The sequence below is a fragment of the Gavialis gangeticus genome, unplaced genomic scaffold (assembly GCF_001723915.1).
Source record: "Gavialis gangeticus isolate Ggan-Ray unplaced genomic scaffold, GavGan_comp1, whole genome shotgun sequence".
Taxonomy (NCBI): domain Eukaryota; kingdom Metazoa; phylum Chordata; order Crocodylia; family Gavialidae; genus Gavialis; species Gavialis gangeticus.
In genome coordinates, this window is record NW_017729025.1 from 101734172 (window position 1) to 101756798 (window position 22627).

Sequence of the window (22627 nt, forward strand, 5' to 3'; positions counted from 1 at the left end):
AAACACTGTAAATTTGTTGCTTTGTGTGTATACGTTTAGGTATATTTTATAGAAGCCAGGAGAGGGGGCTAGTAATAAAGCTCTGGGTGTATTGACAAATGCTAAGTGTGACAGAGAAGCAAGCACTCATGACTGAAAACTGTTCTTCTCTTCCTTCATTCTACTATTGTTACATGTCATTGGGTGTATCTACATGTCACCCTATGGCAGAGGTGGGCAATTATTTCGGGCGGAGGGCTACTTACCAAGTTGTGGCAAGCCATTGAGGGCGGCAAGGGTAGCCCCGCCCCTTGACAGGTGCCCTGCCCCCTAGTTGCCATCTTGGGACCAGAAGTCCCACCCCTAGCCCCTGATTTTTGCCACCGGAAGTCCCTCCGCTTACCCCCCCTGCCCCCCAGAAGTACTCATTGCAGCAACCATTTGCCATCTCAGAACCAGAAAAATACCAAATTTATATTCTAAAAATCAAACATTTACTACAACATAAATTAATTAGATTTCAAAGAATATTTTTGTCCTGATTTATATGTGTTTGTATAGTATACATCAAGGTGATCGCACAATAGCTTAAAATGAAGTCTTACTCTTGTATATTGTAGGGAGGTGTGGATGGGTGGCCATAGGTTTGTGGGTATGTGGGTATGTGGAGTGTAGGGGAGGGTGTGGGTGTGTATGTAGGGTTTGTGGGGGCTGTGTGGGGGTGTATGTGGAGTGGGAGAACATGTGAATGTGTGTGTAGATATGTGGTGTGGGTGGGTATGGGGTTTGTGGGGGGCTGTGAGTATTTAGGGAAGGTGGCTGGGGAGGATTGTGGCATGTGTGGAGGGGGAGGATTTGCCCACAGCCCCCCATGGCTCCTTTAAGCCTCGGCTCAATGCTTTTGGTGTTCCTGGACCCAGGGCACTGTCACAGCCCAGTGCTCCCACTCGCAGCCACTTCTCCCCATTTGCCACCACTGCCCTTCTGCCACTTCCCTGTCCCCCTGTCTCTCTCTACCCCCCGCCCCCAGCTTGCTGGTCCGGCACCACATCCCTTCTGCACGGCTGAGACCGCAGGACACAGAAGGAGCTGGACAGATGTGGCTGGGCCCACATGGGGCTACCCGAGAATCACAGGGGCCAGGCGGGCTCCTGGCTGTGTCCTGTGGCCTGGTGCTGCAGCCAGGAACCACGTGGTGCCAAAAGCACCAGCAGGGGGCTGGAGGGGAGTGGTGGCAGTGGCAGGAAAATGGCTGTGGCAGGCAGGGGGGAGTAGCAGCGAGTGGGCGCGTGAAGCATAGCAACAGCTGCACAGGAGTACGGGGCCTGCAGTGGGGTGTGGAAGTGCAGGGAAGAGGAAGGGGCCAGCAGGGCTCTATGGAACCAGGCTGGGCTGTACCAGCAGGGAGAGGGGGAGCTGGCATGGCTCCAGAGCCCTGCCAGCCTGGCCCTGTGCTCCTGCCATCCCGCTCTGGGCACCTGCTGGCCCTGGCACACTGGAGCAGGCCCTGTGCTCCCGTGCAGCTGTCACTGAGCTACATACACCTACTTGCTGCCCCTTCCCCCACTGCCTGCTGCCACTTTCAGCGCTTCCCTGCCTATGGCTGGTGCCGCTCCTCTCCACCCTGCTGCCAGCTGCTCTGGCACCATGTGGCTCCTGGCTGCAGCACCAGGACTGCAGCAGCCAGCTCAGCTCAACCCTGAGGCAATTGCCCACAGTCCTCTCCTGCCTCCCCCCTCCATCTGAATTTCCCTCCAGTGCAGGGAGGCAGGAACAGCCCCAGGGGCCCAGGCCAGAACTCTGTGCTCTGCATGGGGCTTCTGGCTGGGGTGGGAGAGGCAGGACCACTGGGCCTTGCTTCTGCAGCCACTTGATCCTGCTGGCAACTTCCCCTGGGTCCTGCTGGCTCCTGTCAACTGTGGCAGGCAGCTAGGGGCAGACACATTAATTTTCTAAATTTTTGAGAGGCCCTGTAGGCTGGATAGATTGGCCTGGCAAGCTGGATCTGGCCTGCAAGCCATATTTTGCCCACCCCTGCCCTAGGGCAACGTAATGATGCACTACATCACTGTATGGTGCATTATGGCGACATAGTGATTATACAGGTCTATACATGATCACCAGCTACATTGCTGTAGTGGCATACTCCCCCAGTATAGTGGACAGCTACAGCGACATAGCATCGAAATCTAACCATGCACTGCACACACAGCCCAGTAGCCATCCATAGGAAGCACTAAAGCATGGTACCATAGTAACATCGCTGTACAGAAACATGTAGACACACCCACTGTTGATTAATTAATTGCTGAAGACAGTCTGATGGTAAACAGTTTGTGATTGGATTTCCCTTGTAGCTGTGGCTTTTTCATGGTTTGTTTTATTTCTGTACCACCTTCTTCTCATCCAAAAACCATGTATGTTCTAGCCAAAGGTGGTCAAGCCTCATTCTCCTCCCATTCATTGTGGTGTAACTCTTTTGACATCACATGTACTTGACAGAAGCATGGGGCCTGTTAAACACAATATAAAATCATATATAATTTGTCCTTTTTGTCTAGGAACCCATATTATTCAGGAGCAGAAAAGGGACGAAGGGACCAGTTTGAGAGACCTTGATTTAGTTCCTTGATTTATCACAGACTTTCTCTGTGACCTTAAGTTACTCACCTTGTCTGTTGGTCAGTCACCCCATGTATCATGGCAAGTACTGTAAGTACGCTAAGAATATTAAAGATTGTGTCTTGCTCAGGTACCTCAGTGGGGATATGGAAGAACCATAGAGACATGTGCACAGTGTTGCTGACTTATGCCCTCAGAAAACAGCAGACCGGGGGTCTTCTGAAGAGACAAGTAACAGAATGATATGCTATCACACGTTTTCTTATATAAGAATTGATGATGCATGCACAGTCAGAGGAGATGATGCTGGCTTGATTAGTGTCTGTTGACATAATAACAAATCTAATTTTTTTTAGAACTTGCAGTTATAAGCAAGCTTGACCCCCCAAAGCCTGGATCCCAACCCACTCTGTCTCAGGGAATGTTCTACTCTGGAGCACAACTCTAGCAATAGTTAGTGCTAGGGGATCAGTAAAGGCATTCAGTCGGTATAAACCCCACCCAGCAGTTTCTCTATGTAGACAGCTGCAGGAACCGGCCTCTGCCTCCACTCCTGGGAATCTGAATGTCTCATGCAAAACTCCAAGCACCACGTGGCAGGAGAGGCCCAGTTTGGCTCCAGTCTTGCTGATAACATTCCAAGCAGGTGGAGTCCTTCTCTCTTGTTCTCTATGGCTCTACCGTGCGATTTTGGATCCTTAGTGCAGTTTTTGGATGCATTGCTTTACTTTCTGCTGTGGGTCCAAACTTGGGTACTAATGCCAGATTTGTGGAATCCCAACTGAATACAAATTAAGATATCATTAATCTTTCCTATGCCATAACAAGAGAAGCTCCTCGCTCTTCTTCCCATATAGCCCCCTCCCATTGCATCCCCCTTCTTATCCTCTAGGCCCTTTCATTCTCAGGCCTATATTTTCCCAATGACATCTGTCCTTCCATCATTTAGTTTTTATTTTTCTTTCCCTCCTTCCTCCTCCTCTGTCACACTCTCACCCTCTTTATCGGAGTCTTTTTCTTTCCCTGTTATTCTGACTCCTGTTCATTTATCCTGGACTTCACATTTTTTTCTTTCTTTTCTTCTCTCCCGGTTTCCCCACCTCCCCAACCACAAACAGGTAAAGAGAGCAACTTGGGAGAAGCCGACTTACAGCCAAGCTCTGATCCTTCGGGAATGGACAGCAGCTACCTCAGTGTGAAGGAGGCTGGAGTAAAGGTTCCCCAGGACAGGGCCAGCACTGACCTCCCCAGCCCCATGGACAAGACCGACTCAGAGAGCAACAAAGGCAAGAAGCGGCGGAACCGCACCACTTTCACCAGCTACCAGCTGGAGGAACTGGAGAAAGTTTTCCAGAAGACCCACTACCCAGATGTCTATGCCAGGGAGCAGCTAGCTATGAGGACAGACCTCACTGAGGCCCGAGTACAGGTAATGAGAAAAGTTCTGGGGTTGGACTGGGGTAAAACTTCTACATGTGAAACTTTGAGGCTTCCAGGTAGCAAGTTAATGGGTGCATCTACACAAGATGCTAAATGCACAGTAGACTAATTCTATTATGCATTAGCATGGCAGGCAAAAACTGCTAATGTGCTAATGCTCAGTAGAATTAATCTGCTGCACGTTAACGTCACAAAAAAGCACGTGTTGGCGCTACTGTGAAGTAGCACTGATTACAGGTACTAAACTTTAATGTGCCATAATTATGGCGCATTAATGAACGTGTAGATGTGCCCAATCAGTCTTAAAAATTCACTGTTTCTAGGTAACGTTTTATTGGAAGTTACCTAGAACCTTGTCCCTAATTCCCTTGAAACTTGAAGCCTGCAGGCCTGTACCCAGAATCCATGCTACTGATTGATGCTTTTCTTTCATGCTATACAGCAAACCAAGGTACAGGGGAGCCTTATATGTGCTCAACACTAATGCAGACTCCTTTATAGCATCCATATTTCCAAGGTTCATGGAGGTGTACTCTCTTGCTTGAGTTAATCGAGCAATAAGGCAGCTGATACTCTTCAGTGATGGTTACTCTGAACAAGACTCTCATGTAAATATCTTGCTCCAAGAGAATCAGCCTCAGTGGCGCCAAACTTTCTCACGATACATCTCATTTCTGGCAAGCTGGGGAAAGGGGGGTGGCTGAGGTCACCATGACCTCCAGTGCAATTGAGCCAAAATGCAGTGACACGATGCAAACGGGTGTTGCTGCCTGGTTGGCCAAACAGGTTCAGAGACAACGCTTGAAACCTATTGTTTTGGAGCAAGAAGGTGTGGCTCCCACTTCGATAAGAACAAGACAGTCCAGCAACACCCTTGCAGCCATACCACCCTGGGCTGCCAAGGTCTCAGAGTAGCAAACTGAGGCCTCGTCTGAGCCTGGGTGTATAAGAATCTAGGTGCTATAGGAAGGAGTTGATGACTCTGCAAGCTCTCTTACCCCTTCCCACATCCCCCCCTCAAGCACCATTTTGTTTCCAGTAGGGCCATGAGGAAGCCATGAGTACTGGAGTCATGTGACAGGAAAGACGAGCAAGGAGAGACCTGACTCTATGGCCTGACTCTATACACTATGAGGAGGCTACTTATTTGAAACAGGGGAGCTGTGGGTTCCAGTCCCTGCTGCCAGGGATATCTCTGGCTTTAACCTTGACTAGGAGGGTACAGGATCAGGCTCCATTTTGCTTGCTCCCTAATCTGTTTATGCATTTTACATTAGACAGACATTGGCAAAAAAATAGCAGTGTCTTTGGCAGCAGGGGCTAGAACCCAGGCCTGCTGTCTTCCCCAGTCACACACAACCATGCTGGGCTGCAAAGCCAGTCTCCCTTTTACTTGATCTTTTTCTGGCCTTGTGAGTCTTGCACTCCTGGTTGTCCAATGGCCCAGCTTCAACAGGAGAGCTAGGATGAAGAGGAGCTAAAACCCAAGTCCCTGACTTCCTAGGCAAGGGCAATTACCACCAGGCAAAATGTCATCACCACCATGATCTGTGACCAAGAGCAACTGGGGTGCTAGGCTTTATTCTGAACTCAACACTGCTGTCAGTTAGGCATCCCAGTACAGGTAGGTACTGCCCCTTGAGCAAACAGGATCCTGACATGACTGGAATATCTCCTTTGTGGCCCTGAATCAGACCCACAAGCTCCAGTGAGCAGTGGGAATTCAGATAGATATACCCTACCATTTCCTATCGTCTGGCTGTAGGTGGCAAAGCCATCCAGCTCACACTTGGGAGGTGCTTGGGTCTCTACATTCACTGTATAAGAAGCCTCACCACCTAACTCTGCCAATTAAGTCACCCTACTGCAGCTAGGTGCTTACATTTTAGGCACTGGAGTGTCCCAGTGGAGGCACATACAAGGTCAGTTTGGATCTGACCCCTGAGTTCCCTCTGTAATGCATGGGGAGTACTCAGCACCTCAAACTGGGATTCACAGCCACCAGTGCACTGAGTGAGGATACCTACCCCAGCCAACACAGTGTACTTGGGATAGACTGTATTTGGGGCACTCTTCAGAGCATAGGGGCCTCTCTGCAGCCATGAGTAAGGCACCTATGTGATTCACAGCTCACAAACCTATCCGTGGAGTCTCAGAACAGCAAAGACTCCCTATGCCTGAAGAAGGGTGATTGCTCCTGAAAGCTTGCAAAGAACTTTTCCCCAACTATTCTGTTGGTCTAATACCCAAAGAATCTTGCCTGCCTGCCTATATCCTGGACTTAGGCATGTTTTTTAATATAACTGGCAGGTTCACTTTTGCTTTGTCTAATGATGGTGGCAGAGGTGGTGCAGCCTCTCACCTTTTATAGATCCACTTAGTGGTCAGAGCATTTGTCCAGGAAGTGAAAAATCTGAGTCTTAAGCCCTCCTCAGCCTGAATTTTTTGCTCCCACTTTCCAGAAAAGAGTCCGAACTACCACAGTTCAGGTGGAATGAGATGGGGAAACTCCCTTCCTCCCTGCTGAAAGCTGTGCGGCTGTACAGACAAGAGGGCATGATTCCTGGGGTCAGAAAGGAGTCCCTGAGACAGCATGAGCTTGTAGCTCATTGAGGAGGGTACTCACCTGGGAAGAGAGAAGAGTATGCCCGCCTTCCAGAAAGGTCCATGGTAAATGATTAATGCATAAAGAAGCCTGGGAGCAGGGGCCAGAAAGTAGGTCTGTGTTTCCTGGAGGAGTGTCCACATCACAGGGGGCCATCGACTGCTGTTCCTTCTTGACTGAACTCTCTTTCCAGCCCTGTAGATCTTGCATTCTTGGGTACACAATGACACAGCTTCACCAGCAAGAGGTGGAGCATGCCCTCCCTAACCTTTGACTAATAGGTAGTAAGGCTCCCTCTAGGAAGGTGTGGATTTTACCCATTTCAAAAGGCCTAGAACTCAGGTTTCCCACTTCCTGGGAAAGAGCTCTAACCACTAGGCACAAGCTTCTCCGGCCTCGTATTTGAATGTGGCTGCCGTGCTTTGTGCTAAACTCCCTGCTGTCCGTGTGTGCTGGGTATGCTCTGAGGAAGTCTGCTGGACCAGGCCCTTCAGAAGAGCTCAGCACAGAGACACCTACTTTGTGAGCTTTAAATGGGCTTGGCATATCGATAGTTCTAGGGGCAGCAGTTCTGGGCATGAACAGAGACATGGTGCCTAGGGAACTTTACTGGCACAAATGTAGGCACGTATGGCTTCCCAGACACCTGTGTGGTTAGGTAACTGTTTCAAGAAGAGCACTTTCAGACTTGAATGCCTAAATCTAACTTCCACTTTACATGTTTAATTGCTATGAGCCTTAGTTAATAATGACGGCTGTTGTCTGCAAATGCAAATGCCGGTTGTGTCGCCATGGAATGATCACCTTCTTTACCTTACACTCAGATTCCTGGTCATTGCTCCCCTGGTGCTTTTCCACATGAGAACCATTCCTCAGAATGACCGAGGCAGCTTCTGGAAGCGAAAGCCTCAAAAACTGCCCTGAGCATGGGTGGAGGGTATTAGTTCATTTGATATCACCAGAGTCCTTTATCTAAGGAAAGCCATGCTACCAGAGGCAATGAAAACCAGGTGTTAGGCATGGGCAGGACATACAAATCAAAACATTTCAAACAAAGATTTGTTGTAAGAAGCAAATTATCTCAGTCCTCTCCATGATACTTTTTCACGTGCCAAATGGCTGTCTAGCAACTGGACATATAGGTCCAGAGCTTGAACTGATATGTAAGTCCATAGTTCTCTCAACCTTGGCATAGCCATTCACCAGCCAGGGTGCTGGTAAGCTGGGTGTGACTGTGAATCTGGTATATTATCAAAACTGAGAAGCCAGTGGAACCTTATTGTCACTAAGCTGCTTGAATAGGTGAACCAAAAAACCGGGCATTTTCTCTTAGCTGAATGGGGAAATAGATGAACTAAGTTGGTGTGAGCTGTGTGTCACCTCCCAATAGTTGAACCAGTAAAAGCTGGTCTTGACCTGGAATTGTCTTCTCTCCTGCCAAACTGGTCTCCCTGAAGAACTGAAATAGTTCCCAAAGCAGTGGGCAAAGCAGAAACGAAGCTCAGGCAGACAAGCGACTGCTATGGATCTTTCTAAATCTCTCCCAAGTTCACAATTCACTAGTAAAATACCTGATCGGGAGTCAGGCACCTAGAGAAGAACTTACCACATCAGTAGGCTTGCCACAATGGGCTCCATCTGCAGAACTGTGCAGTGGACTGTCTGTGGAAATCATTCCCCAGTTGGGCTCCTTTCCAGCTGCTGAAGATACCACTTTTCTGCCAGCTTTGGCTGCTAATCTCCAGAGTGGTGTCTAAAGACCGTAAGGCTGAGTTTGCCCTGAGAGGAGGTGTGCAGAATTGCCTGTCTACCCTCCAACACCTTTACTTAAAGCAGTGGGGACCACCTTTTTTAGCAGGTGTGCAACAAATTAACCCCACACCTTCCCCAAACACCACTCTGATCCTGTTCCTGTTCCCAATTTGCTGCTTTGCTGCCTGCTCCCTGCCTTATGCTCCCTGTCCATTCTGTCATTCTGCTTTCTGTTTCATGCCTGATTTGCCCCTGTGCTGCCTGCCTCCTCCCTGATCCGCTGTATGCGATGCACAGAGGCTGCCTGTACCACAAGCTGGCCACCACTGATTTAAATAGTCCCTTAGCTGAGATATTGCATGTCCCCAATTTCAGTGTCCACAGAAGTCAGCAATCCCAATGTGCTGCAATCTCTTCCATTAACCCTTATAAAAGCAAGCACTGAACAAACACACTCTTCTGTCCCTACCTGAAAACACAACCGGAAAAGAATGCAACCTTCTCTTGGAGCAACCCAGACCTGTGGATGGCCAGGTCCCACACAAAAATGTAGATTTTCCTTTTTTCACTTCAGTTATTCTGGGCCCTGGAGACACTAACCGCGCTGTAGCCTAATAACACTGCACAGTAGCATTCCAGGCAAAACCTATGCCAATACACTACTGTGCAGTAGTATTAGGCTACTGCACAGTTAATGTCCAAAAAAACCCATGTGCCAATGCTACTGAGCAGTTACACGAGCTACGGTGTGTGATTTAATATTTGGTTATCCAAGTATTAAACTTAAAGTGCAGTAACTACGGCACATTAATGAACACGTAGATGCACCCAGTGAAACCAGGAGGCATCATCAGTACTAGAGAACCAAAAGGCCAAACTGCCTGCGCCCCTTTGGACAGGGGGCGTAACAACACAGCCTGGTGCCCGCGGCAGCTGGGACATGGGAAGGGAAGCAGAGACTTTCAGCTGCCACTCTGTGATTGTGCAACTGCAGTGACAGCTGTTTTTTTTCCACCCCTCCATAAGTTGGTGCCTAAGTTGGCTGTCTTAGTCACCCCACTGTAGTTCCACCACTGCCTTTGAATCATGCCTAGAGAATAACTGCTGTCATGAGTTGTTAAGCAGGGGCAAGAAGGCAAGAAAAGCCAGTGCTGTAAAACTGGGAATGATGGGCAGGTTGCTCTGTTCAGGCTTCGGCCCCTGTCCGGGCATTTCCACCTGTCCCTGTGGATGGAAGCAGTGTTCTCCCACAAGCATCTGGTGGCCACCTATAAGTTTATCAGGGGTGCTCATCAGGATCTGGGGGAACGTCTGTTCACAAGAGTGCCCCAAGGGATGACAAGATCAAATGGTCACAAACTCCACTGTGACCGGTTCAGGCTGGACATAAGGAAGAACTTTACTGTCCGAGACCCCAAGGTTTGGAGTAGCCTGCCACCAGAGGTGGTTCAACCACCCACTTTGAATGCATTCAGGGCACATTTGGATGCTTATCTTGCTGGGATCCTATGACCCCAGCTGACTTCCTGCCCTGGATGACCACAGCTCATCATCAATCCATCATCATGGCTGCTTGTTGCTTTTTAGCAGACAGTAGCATTGTACTCTGCTTTACTCCTCTCCTTGACTTCAGTACCAGGGAATCTAACCCCCTCAACTCATCCCCTAGAGCTGGCTACACGATTGCTGAGCTGTTAATGAAAATCTTTTCAGTGGTGACCCTGTGATGCAGCGGGGGCTTGAAAGAGAGAGGGAAATGTCAAACGCTGCTGTAGCAAAATCACCGCCTTGGAAAGAAAAAAAGCAAAGCAAAGCAAGAAGTAATATATCTTGATCCCTTTTCCCCCATAAAACCCTGGGAGGCTGGTGGAAGGAGCGGAAAGACTGAGCTAAGCCTGCAGGAAATTAAACATGAAATGAAAACAAGCTCAAGTTATTCAATTCTCTCATCCCAGGCTCCAATTTCCCATTCCAGGCCACTGATAAAATGGTGTCCAGTTTCAGTGCTTAAAGATGAATTCTGGCTCTGTTCTTGCAGGCTTGAAAAATGAAGGGCTTGTGGCCCTCACCAAGGGAAGGGGGGCCCAGAGCATGTTGACAATGCCTTTGTGCCATGCCACAAAGCACCTCCCACTCACGCTTGCTCTGCATGGGCTGCCTTCTAAAAGTGAGGCAATGTCGCCACGCCAGAGTGGCACAGCACCTGTCTAAGGCCTGCTATTGGCACACACTCAGAGCCACTTGGCACAAGTTACATTGTCTTCCTTCTGGGATCTAGTATGTGCAGAATAGGAGCATGGCATGTGGGCTAGGTGTGGTCCCAGTCATGCTCCCAGTCATGGGTGGAAGGCAGAGTTGACATGGCCAGAGAACTTCCTATAGACAGGCGCCCTAACCATAGTCCCAGGCCCAATTCCTACAGATTGAACTATGAAGTGGGTGTGAAACCCAGAGCTCAGTTTCCCTTTACCCATACAAAGCCCATGCTCTCCCTTCATCCCATCCACTCACATAGGTGTGGTGAGATGTAAGCTGGGGGAGAGTTGTTAATGTAATGACACAAAGTCTTTCCCTCTAAGCCAGTAAGGACAAGTGTTCCTGAAGATGGCAGCAACTGAACCTCTGGGCTTTAAGAGATGACCAAGTTCAGAATATCCAGCTGAGCACTGTGAGGACGGGGAGGATTCAACAGCCAAGTGAGAACTAGCAGAACCAACTGAGTCTGACGAGAGGAATAGGTTTCTTTGTTTTCCTGCCTTTTGACAGCACCAAGGCCTGTCAAAGCACAACTTCCAGGCAAAAAACACACTCCACTAAATTACCCTACATCCATCACCACTCTGACTGCTAACATGGAAACACAGAGTAGAAACTACATACATAGTATGTAATGTCCCATCTTGGTCCAGGTGCCTTGTACTCTACCTGCCCCCTCCCCCATCTCCTCATCTATTGAAAGGACTTGCCAAGGAAAGAACGTTGAGTTTGGACCTTTTTGTATTTGCCACCCTTTAATGTACTGAGGTGGGAAAGCTATTCTTCCAATAGCTGGAAAGTGATTCTTTTCTTGCTTGCATTTTTACATTAAAAATGTTCTTGTCTGCTCTCTTTAGCTAGGAGGGCTGTACAGGAAACTTACAGATTTATCAGAACAAAGGCACCAAGCAACTTAACTATTCTCCATTGCTTCAGTATGCTTCATTTTATACACATTAGCAGCCACATCTTGGCTGGGCAAAGCAGACCATTAGTCAGCTGTGAAGGACCCTGGAAGGTCCCTGTTACCACAGGGGAGCCCTACAGATGGCACTAAGCTAACACAGCATGATGGGGTTGCTGTATATTTGCTCACAGACATGGATCTGTACATGAGCGGGTGCATACATAGGGCACACACTTTGCTTGGGGACAGCTCAATGTGTTTGCCATGCTTGTGGCCAGTCACACATGTGTAACCCCTCTTGGGGGTTTACACATGCATGGCATATGGTCTCACCAGCCTTTGAGTAAAAGGCGCATCATGTTCTCTACCTGCTATCCACCCTCTGTGCACAGCATGGCTTCCTCATCATGGAAAGTAGCAGGGTAGCATCACTGACTTTGAAACTGCAGATCAAAGCAATGTGAAGCTGGCCATCCCTGGGACTGGCCTCCAGCTGGGCTGCTTGGGGACTGCGCCAGAAAGTGGTATAAGCAAAACAGACAGATGCCTGGGGCACCAAACCTGCTCCATTAGAATGCCAATCAAATTAAGGTCTCCCTCTCCCTCTTTCTCTCTGTCTCTCTATATATTTTAGAGTCTTTGTTGTTTGGTTTCATTGCTCCCCATGAAAATCCTGCCAATGGCTGTAAGGTGGGGGTTGCTAGTTACAGCACAGCATACAAATTTGCCTAGGACAAGATCTCAGCTGAGAAGGCTGCAGTGGGAAGGTTTCATGGAGGACGGCACTGCACATGTATGCAGGACTGCCATGCCTCTCCTTGAATAAGTGCTAACCCATCCCCAACCCACATGGTAAAGAAATGCCTAGTCACTGGGGCACCCATCAGTAGACAAAAAGGAGATCAAGACTGGATGCTGGAAAAAAGCAATTCCAGCTCACCAGACAAGCTCCTGCAGGAAGAAACAGGCAGTTTTGGGAGCACCCTCCGTCATGGTCATTGTTTAGGTATTTTTTATCCCACAGTTTCAAGCCATTAAAAATGTTAACATCTGAAGCTTTACAATGGCTGTTGGAGTTTGGAAACCCGTTGAGACCTGATTTAATAGGTAGGGAAACTGAGGCACAGCACAGTTTAAGAGATCTGTTCACAACAGGGTAGTGAGGTAGCCAGAGCTGAAACCCAGAAGTCTGGCTGCCCCCTTCTGTGTGCCAACTACTAGACATGCTGCTATATGCCACAAACTACATAGCCAACACCCATGTTCCCTAGTAATGTTCATTACCATTCCTGTAAAGGCTGGCCTGTGTCCTCTGACTGCAGTCAGTGTCCATCTTGTTTTGGTGTCTGCATAGATAGTTTGTGTCCAAGGAGAAGTCTGGTTTTCACTGTCTGCTCAGCCAATTTTTGGAGGTTGCTCATAAGCAAAGGAGCTGCCTTCCCTGGTTCCCATCCCCCCTCTCCCATCCAGTCTGTATGCTGTCAGAGCTCACTGCCCCCTGAGTCACTGTATAAAACTCAAAGCAGAGAGCAAGGGCTCCGGGTAGCTGCTTTCATGCACCAGCGTGACCTGCACATCCCAGTGCCTGGTGATCACACGTATCTTGCAGAGTCTTCAAGGCAGCCTTTGATGGATGTGTTTCCCTGACTCCCTGCTTTAGGGGACTTTGAACGCAGGGGCTGGCTCTGCTCCTATGTACACTGGTGTAAAGCAGGAAGGATCTGCTGGAAATCAGCACTGTTACACTGATGTCAAGCCAGGAAAAGGCAGATCAGAATCAGACTCTTTCTTAGGCTTCCCAATGCCCAGAAGGGACCTGAACAAATGAACTTCAGCTACACAGTTATTAAAACTGAATAGATAAGTAGGTATAAAGCCAGGGGGGAGTATCTGTGACAGATGATCTTCTAAAGCACTATGCAAACCTTCACTGCATTTTCTTTGGAAAGGAGAGTTTTTATGTCCTGTTATGAGGATGAAAATCTGAGTCCCCCTCTACACGTTACCGGTATGGCACAATTACCTAGTTAGTTGCACAATTACCTGGAGACTAGCTACACATGCAAAGTAGCTATTATGCCATAAAAAGCTTCAACCAGCTATAAAATTAGACCTTGAAAATGTGTAATAACTTTATTGCTGGTTGCTATCAAGCTTTAATTTGCACGGGTAGCAGGGTTTCCCCTGTGGCTGGGAGTCCTATCACTGACAGGATTCCCAACTGCAGGGGTGCACCATGCCCAGCATGAAACCCCTGGGGATTGCAGTTCTGCAATCCCTAGGGTTCCAGGGTGTGGGGAACCCCCGAGCACTGCCATAGAATTGATCCTCCAGCCCCAGGAGCTTCCTGCATCCCCAGGGCATGGGGATCACCCTAGGTGATCCTCTGGCCCCAGGGGTTTCCTGCATCCCTAGGGTGGGGAGACCATGATCCTCCCACCACAGGGTATATAGGACACCCTACTGCTAGGAGCCCCTCAACTGGGGTGCATGGGGCTCCCAGCTGCGGGAGCTTGCTTCTTACCAGGCTCCCCCTCCACCGACAAAGGGGGATGATGGGATCTAATGCACAATCCCACAATCGTGCCTCCTGCTATGCATGTATGGCAAGGCAGGACATGTGATTGTGTGAATGGGGCATTAGATCCCATTGCGCCTTTATCTTCAGAGAAAAACATTGTTATCCAAGTCCCCAGAAGAAAGCAAAAGGAGATTCAGGGGAGTGGTTAGCTCAGTTGGTCAAATGTGGTGTTAATAATACCGAGGTCCCTGGTTTGATCCTGCTATTGGCCATGAGTCTTCAGCCTTCAAGTTAGGAAGTGATTCTTCTGCTTTACTCAGTATTGGTGAGACCAAATCTGGAGTACTATGTCCAGGTCTGGGTGCTGCCCTTCAACAAAGGCGTGGAAAAACTTGAGAGTCCAGAGAAGACAGGCTGTGTGACTTGGGCCTGTTCGGCCTAAAAAGAGAAGGCTGAGAGGGGACTTGGTAGCAGCTTACTGCTATATCAAGGGCTTGGTGAACAGCTGTTCACCAGGGCACTCTTGGGGGAAAACCAGGAGTAATGGCCACAAACTCCTGGAAGACAGCTTCAGGCTTAGCTCTAGGAAAAACTTCTTCACAGCTAGGGTGTCCAGACTGTGGAATAAACTCCCTCCAGAGGTGCTACAATCACCTACCCTGGAAATCTTCAAGAGGAAACTGGACAGTCACCTGATCACAGTTGTCTTTCCTGCCTAGTACAGGGAGCTGGAACCAATGATCTTGTGAGGTCCTTTATAATCTATGAATCTAGGATTATAACTCAGAAAGTGTCCTGGGTCCCAGGCCACTGATCTGTCCTCAGGTGCAATATACAACCTATTTAGTTTGAACTTACTTTGAGAGATGGCTGAAAGGGTGAGTGCTCACTTAAGTGTCTGGATATTGCTGGATATTGTCGCCTCTTGGATTCAGGGGGTTTGGGTTCATCTCAGCTGAGGCGGGTGATTGTGTGGGACTAGGGAAACAGACAGCTTAATAACAGTCATATTAACTGAATTACAGAGGTTTGGCTAGGGTGAGGCTGAGGTCTTGGGAAGAAACATCCATCAGCCCCAGAAGGGCCTGGAGAGCTTGACCAGCCCAGTGCATCTTCTTTCCCAGACACTGAGGAGTAATGTGGAAGAAGCTAGTTCTACTGCCAGGTGCACAATAGATGAGCGTACAACCTGAGATTTTCAGGCTGCTGGCCTGACATTTCCTTTGGCTCTTCAACATGAGGCAAAAAGAATGAATAAATCCATACAGCGGCTTCGTGCAATGCTTCAGGATTATCTTCTTTAAAGGGACATGGCTCAGGTCACACTGCAGGGGGTATACCTCCTTCAATCATGCCACACCCTACCCACTCACACTTGCTCCACAGGCACCAGATGCCAATGATGTGAAATATATTGCCAGAAGGGCTGGGCTTGCACATATGAGACTAAATGTAGAAGGGTAGTACTGTATGCACCCTGAGCACATGCCAAACCGCAACTATGTTCCATTTTTTTGGCATTGGGCATGTATGGAGTAGTAGTGACTGGGTAAGGAATATGTTCATAGCAACATGCCTGGCATGGGCAGAGGTGGTACAGACATGCCCGGTGTAGTAGTTCCTTTATTGAAATTTTTTTTTCCCCAGTGGTTTCCTACAGCTCCCACAGAAACCCCCTGTACAACAATGGAAGAAACCCCAGGTTTACCCGAAATAAACCCCACTCCTGTACATGCAAAGGAGAGTCTCTTTTCTTGAATTAGGAAGTGTTTTCCTACTATTTATGTGAGCAGAGAGCTCATTTCCAAGGACAGGGATGTTCATGGGAGCAGAGATGTTTTTATGGGTTTTGTGGAGACATTTTCCTTTGGATTGACAAATTCCCCAGAGGTTGGAAACTCAAAATAGCAGCTAGTGGTCTCCTGTGTGATACCCAGGGAAGGAAACTGCCCCAAAACAGAAAGGGAAACCAACCAAATTAATGTCATTGCCCAAGTAAGGGCTGTCTTGTCCAACTGGCTGCCTGCAGGCTGCATGTAGCTTGTGAGGGTTTAAAGTGTGACCCTTGGGCATTTACCCTATTGCTGCTGCCCTTACTGCTCCAGCTGCAACTTCCTGCCTTTGCCCCAGGGTGGGGGACAGTGCAGCAGCACCGGGAGCTGACAGTCCAGGACTGCATCATGGGAGAGAGGCCATGGATGTGGATCACATGTGTGTGTGGGGGGGGAGGGGGGATTGCACCCTGGGGTGTAGCAGTGGAAGGGGGGATCATGCTGGTGCACACTGCAGTAGTAGTGGAGAGGAGTAACTTCTGTGCAGCCCACACAGCATACAACCCCACTGGTGCAGCTGTCAGGCATATGGCCCCCAGGGGCTCAGAGGTTGGACAGCCCTGGTCTAAGTGGATTATGAAAGAAAGCTGACAGGTAGTGGGTGCAAAATGAACAGATGACATTTTAAATCTCTTGCCTTTTAAATGGTTCCTGGGTAGGATTCACCAGTGCTAAAGGGAAGTTTGCCCTGAGGACATTCCTTCTAGTCCAGCAGGTATGAAATTGCTTCTAGCCAAAACCAATCAGTCAGTTCACCCAACACTGAGGGTCCACTGATCGACATCTATGTTAGTTGTGTGACTGATTTATGGGCATAAGTGGGTACATAAAAACCTCAAACTGGGATTAGGAAGCTTGAGTGCTGCCATGAGTAATCACATTCCCCCCATCTTCATTGTCTGAAGTCCCCACTTCTAAAACAGACCTCCTCCCATCCTACTTTTGAGACTTCTGTTGCAAAGCTCTGTGGGTAGTACCCTGAGAGGCATTATCTGGAAGAGGGTCTCTAGTCCCCCAGGCTACTGCTCTGGGAGCTCGCACTCCCTGCTTCTTCCTAAGGAGCTCTGCCTTCCCCTCTCTCTGATCTGGGGTATCTGTGCTTCTCCCCCCATAGGTTTGGTTCCAGAACCGGCGAGCAAAATGGAGGAAGCGAGAGCGGTTTGGTCAGATGCAGCAAGTTCGCACCCACTTCTCAACAGCCTATGAGTTGCCCCTCCTAACCCGAGCGGAGAACTATGCCCAGGTGAGTGTCCCCTCACACTACCCCCAGCCCCCGGCCTCCCACTTATCCTCTGTGCAGCCTCTTTCAGTTCCTCCTGCTCCAACCCCAAAACTAGCCTGGCGGTGGTGTACTGGAACAAGGCTAACCCAGATGGGAGTGGGATCAAAGCCAGGTGCAGCCACCAGACAACAACTGCCTGACACAGCACCCGCTCCTCCTCCCTCCCATGAGATGGCTCTTTTTCTGTTATGACCCATCCTGCAGTGGTCCAGTCACCATCACAGCCAGCAGCAACTTAGCTCGGTTTAGCTTCTGCCATGTTTTCTATCACACTTTTCAGTCTTTAAGGCCTGCCTTGTACTGATTTCTACACGACAGTTAGCTGATGCTAGCTAGGCAGGCAGCACAGTGCAAATAAATATATGAATGGTTATACAACTCACCCCTACTCTTAGCAGTGGGCTGATTGGTCTGATTCTCCAACACCCTAATATAGGGCTGCCCTTGATAGCCTCCTTTACGGTTGATACCAGCCCCACACCAAACAGCATGGACAGTGACTCATGTGCCACACTTCAGTGATACTAGTTATTTTCTGTTCTCTCTGATTTCTTATATTGTCCTCACCATTGTGTTACTGCAACCCCTACCACCCTGCTGAGTGTTGTTGAAAAGGACCTGTAGGTCATGTTTGCACTGATCCCGGGACAAGAACAGGAGCCCCACTGAGAAGTTAGTGCCACCTATTGACTCCTGCTTGGTACACACCAAAGCACTCTAGACCTACTAGAGCCAATCTAGGTCTCTCTGTGTCGGGCACACTTCTTTGCATGTGCTCCAAGCCAGCTATCCTGCCTAACTTCTAAGCTCTGGCTTGCACAGAGTGGGAGCAAGGAGGCAGGGCTTACTTCTTAGTGGCACCTGAAGGCTCAGCAGAGAGTCAGCATATACATAACTTTAATGTCAGCTTTAAACAAAAAATCTCCCCTTGTAACCCTAGCCACTGCCTGAAACCAGGAGGAATCATTAGCCATCAGCTTGTCCTTCTGGACCACAATGTTGTAACAGCTGCGCACAGGTTTGCTGGTGATGCTTTCAGGAAGACTTCCCAGCAAGAAGATCTTTGCAGTCGTCTTCCTCAGGCAGTGATGGGTGCAAACATGCTTGAACACAGATCCCAGACTGCAGAGACCTGGGGAATGGACTGTGAGAAACAGTTGAGGCTGGCCGAGGCAGTGGCGGAAAGACTCATTTTTCTATTTTTAACTGTGTGTTCTGGGAACCCTGTTCGAACGAGGCCCGAACTGCAAGCCTTAGGACAGAATGGGACACCAAACCCTGCTCTTGTCACTTCTACCTATCTGTGGTTTGGCCCCCATGAGCACAGGTTCTTTGATGCATTTAGGTTTACAACACCCTGGTGAGGGTGGGAAGTCCTATTACCCCCATTTTACAGCCAGGAAACTGAGCTAGATAGAGGCTAAGTGGCATGCCCAAGATCCACGCAGAAAGTTTGTGGCAAAGCTGGCAATTGAAGCTGAAATACTCAAGGGTACCACTGAAAAAGAAGGATTGATCTTTCTTTCACAGTGCCCCTTCTTAGGAAGCTCCCAACAGCAGGACACACTCATGGCATATGGCTGCTACTTGGGTGTAAGCATGGCCCCTCAAGCCTCTCAGTCCATCCCACTGAGTTTTGTCTTCTGTCACACAGGATCCAGGCAAAGCCGAGGTTTGCCATGTCAGATGCTGTCAAGCGTTCTCTGATCTGCTGTGCCTCCCCCTCCCTCTCCAGCCCCAAGCTGTCAGATACAGCTTGGCCTTTCTGGAGAGCACCACATGAAAGCTCTCCTGAACTGAGGCCAAGAGTGCTTGGCCTTTCCCCTGCTCAGCTTCCCTTTTGGGATGGAAGAAACAAGAGGCCCTTACCGCACCGCGTAGAGATACCAGAGACATCTTTCAACCAGAGGACGCTCTAGGCAGCACTTTGCCACACTCTCTCATCTTCCTTTGCAACTTTCATCACCTCCCTCCCCATTTGCTGCTCCCCGCCTCCCCCAACCTCAAAAAAAATGTAGTTTGCAGGAGGTAAGAGGTCAGAAGTGGAACAGGAGCACGTGGGGCAGCCGGGCTGTGGAATGCAGGGCCTGCTGCACCGCCTCTCCATCTGGATCCTCTCCTGCTGCTTCCTTTCATCTCACACTCCCCCCTCAATGCACCTATTCCCTGAAGAAGGGCCTCCTGCTGGCAAACACCGAGCTCCTCTTTTCTCTTCTGCAATGTCAATTTGCTTTATTATTAAGATCCATACCCCAGATGGCTGCACGCTTGGCTCTGATGTGCAGGGACCTTTGCTTCTTTTAGAAAGGCCTCTCTGAAAGCAGCTAGTGTACACTGGCAAAAAAGAAAGAGAGCAAGGGCTCCCCATTCAACATGCCTGCCAGCTCCCATCACCTGCCTCCCCCCATCCAACAAGCACAGCAGAGTGCTCCAAACATTCGTAATTGTGGGTTATGGCATCACTTAGAGGCCATAATCTAGATCAGGGACAGAGAGTACACAGGACTAGATAAGCACTAGAGATGGTGTCTGCTCCAAGGAGCTTGAAGTCTAAATGAACAAGAAAAAGGAGCTGTAAGGGAAACATGAGCTATCAGTGGCTCAGTATCCCCATCAGGTCAAAGTCAGAGCCCTGGTCTTTAATCCAGGCTGCTGCTCAGTCTCATAGACTGGAGGCCTTTCACAAGGAAGTTCCAAACCAGTGCTCAGAAACTAATCCACTTGCTTCCCTAGAGCTGCACCTGCTTTCCCATTGGGTCTGAACATAGGCTGAATTCTTCTTAGCAGTTGTTGTAGAGAATCTCCAGCACTGGCAGGTTTTAAGCACAGGCCAGGCAAGCATCTGTCTAGGAAGGTTTATACAGGGATGGTCCTGCCTTGAGAGGGAGGTTGGAGTAGAGGGCTCTTGAGCTCTGTTTTTTCATGATTCTGAATTTAGGCCACATGAGAAATCCAGGACAATCTGGTTTACCAATAAACAATTCATTCCTGCAGGAGAGACTTACCTGTAAGGGGTTTTTCTTAAAGGTGAGCATAATGTGCTGCTGATGTTCCTTCCTCAGTCCAGCTCAGAACTTTTGGACGAAGGAAGAAGCCGGTCTTACAGAATCCCTTGCAAGTTTTACGTGGAACCCAGTGTATACCGGGAAAGGTTTGGGATCAACCCGATTTTACTAGGGTCCTCAAGCAGTGCAGACAGCATCCATAAAGATCTGTCTGATTGAGTGAGGCAGCTTTAGCTCCCTTGGCATGTAACAAGGAAATCAGACATGTTTTCCTGCATGAATCCATGATCTAAATTCTGTATTTCCTTGGCCAAAGGCCAGCCCATGCTTCTGGGCTTTGCTGTTTGCCACATGGGGCTGGGAAGGGTTTCCCCCCCCTTCTGTTGCTACATGGGTATGGGGTTCTCTTTTTTTTTTTTGCCTTCCGCAGAAGCATCAGGCATTGGCTGCAGTCCAGTCTGAGGACTTCGGGATGTGCCAATGCTCCTGCAGAGGCACATCCCAGAGGTTCCAGTTAGAGGCTCTTTCCCCTAAAATTAGGGTATCAGAGCAATCACCACATTTGAGGTCAGGAAGGAATTTTACCCTATGGTCAGACTGGTATAGACAGTGGAGATTTTTTGTCTTCCTTTGAAACTGGGGTTGTGGCCATCTTCCTTGGATCTTGCAAGCATATTTTAAGAGCCCTTGCAGCAACAAGATGTTGGCCACTACTGTCATCTTGCTTTACCTGTGGCAGGTTAGGATGCTATGCCTTGTGATTGTGACAGGGTTGATTGTAATAGGTTAGATGAGGACAGTTTTAGTAATAGGTTAGACAAGGACTTGTATAGGATGGGTTGGCTAGAAGTTCATAATCCTGCTTCAGGCCGGGGATTGGACTAGATGACTTCCAGAGGCTCCTTCCAGCCCTATTTTTCTCTGATCCCATTATATGCTCTTATTAAATGCTATGCCAGGCAGGGAGCTGCTCTAGGTGTGTGTGTGTGTGTGGGGGGGGTGCATCAGTTGTTACATGGGAATTGTAATACCTTCCACTCAAGCCTTGGTAAAGCACAGCCATCTCCTGCCACATGAGTCCCTGCTAGTAACCAAGTCTGAGGCTGCTGTGAGTCCCTCTGGAGCCTCGTCTTGAAACCAGGAGCCCTGTAGCCAATGCTCATAACTGTATTTCCCTTGACTGTGTGGCCATTTCTTGACTGAAGCAGATTTAATCTGAAGTCTACACAGACATATGGAGTCCTCCATTTAATCTTGACATGCTCCACCCCCCACCCCCATCTGATCAGAAACTTTGGAACAAATATAAGTAATTTCTACTTTTTGTAGTTAGACGCACCATAAGGACATTTCTCAGGAAAGTCACCAATTACTTAATTAGTTAATAAAGAAGAGACCAACTTTCAAGGAAAGTCAAAGGAAGGAAGAGCCTGGGGAAGAGCAGGTGGAAACCAAAAAAGGAGCTCTTAAGCTCCTGGCATAACTCTTTAAGCTAGATAAGCACTGCCAGGTGACAGGCATGTAGTGTGGTTGCATGGATGGATGACTTGATTGACAGTGAGTTGCAATTAACCTTCCAGGAATAAATGATACAAACAGAGAAGGGTCCACTGCATTTTACTGCTGACTGAGGATCTTGTATAGTTGCGTTCATTTTAACTCAGAGAGTCCTCCTTAACATTTGCCAGGTGAAGGATGAAAGGAAAGTTGACAGACAGCCCACCTCACTTTGCCCTGTATAAACCAGCATCTTCACTTCTCCCCCTATATGTCACCCTTCTCACCTTCCAGCAGCCTCCCCTCCCACAGCTTTACTTTGCACCCCGTATACATAGAGAAGAGATTCCCTCTCCCCACAAGAGTTTCTTCTCCCCAGCTGACCTTGAAACCTCATCAGCTGCCTCTCCAGCGCAGGACTGCATCTGGGCTCCATGGCAGGAACTCCTTACCTTAGCATCTCGTGTCTGGCTGCTTCCCTGTGTAAGGCACAGGGCAGGATCCAGCAACATGTTGAGCTTTCATGTGGGCTGCAACATGGGGAATTCCCTTGTAGCAGGAGCATTGAGCTGGACTGACCTAATGGTCACTGGTCTTCTCCTGCTTGACAGCCTTTCCCCAGATCTGAAAATTAATCTCAATAGTGACAGGGATGTCAAAGATATGATCTGTGGGCTGGATCCAGCCTGCAGAGCCAGATCATTCGGCCCTTGACACTGGTATGCCATCCCTGCCCTGGCATATAGGATCCAGCACCCACAGCACTCACTCTCACCAGTCCAGGACTGAAGTCCAGTGAGGATGTGCTACATGCAGTGGGAGTCCGAGAGTAGGCAATGAGGGCAGCACAGTCCTCAACCAGCCAGAGCAAGTATTGGATCTGGCATGCAAGGGGGGAGGATGAGGGGTGCTCCATGCCCCCCCCCCCC

The 22627-nt window shown here is 48.9% G+C and overlaps 1 protein-coding gene across 2 annotated transcripts in view; it reads left to right on the plus strand.

Moving 5' to 3' along the window:
- Positions 1-22627, plus strand: part of ALX4 (ALX homeobox 4) — an 81578-nt gene that overhangs the window by 56906 nt on the left and 2045 nt on the right. For both annotated transcript variants that reach the window (XM_019519359.1, XM_019519360.1), the window contains 2 exons: positions 3720-4030; positions 17029-17157. In XM_019519359.1, the coding sequence (XP_019374904.1) occupies positions 3720-4030; positions 17029-17157 (440 nt within the window). The remainder of the gene's footprint in view (positions 1-3719; positions 4031-17028; positions 17158-22627) is intronic.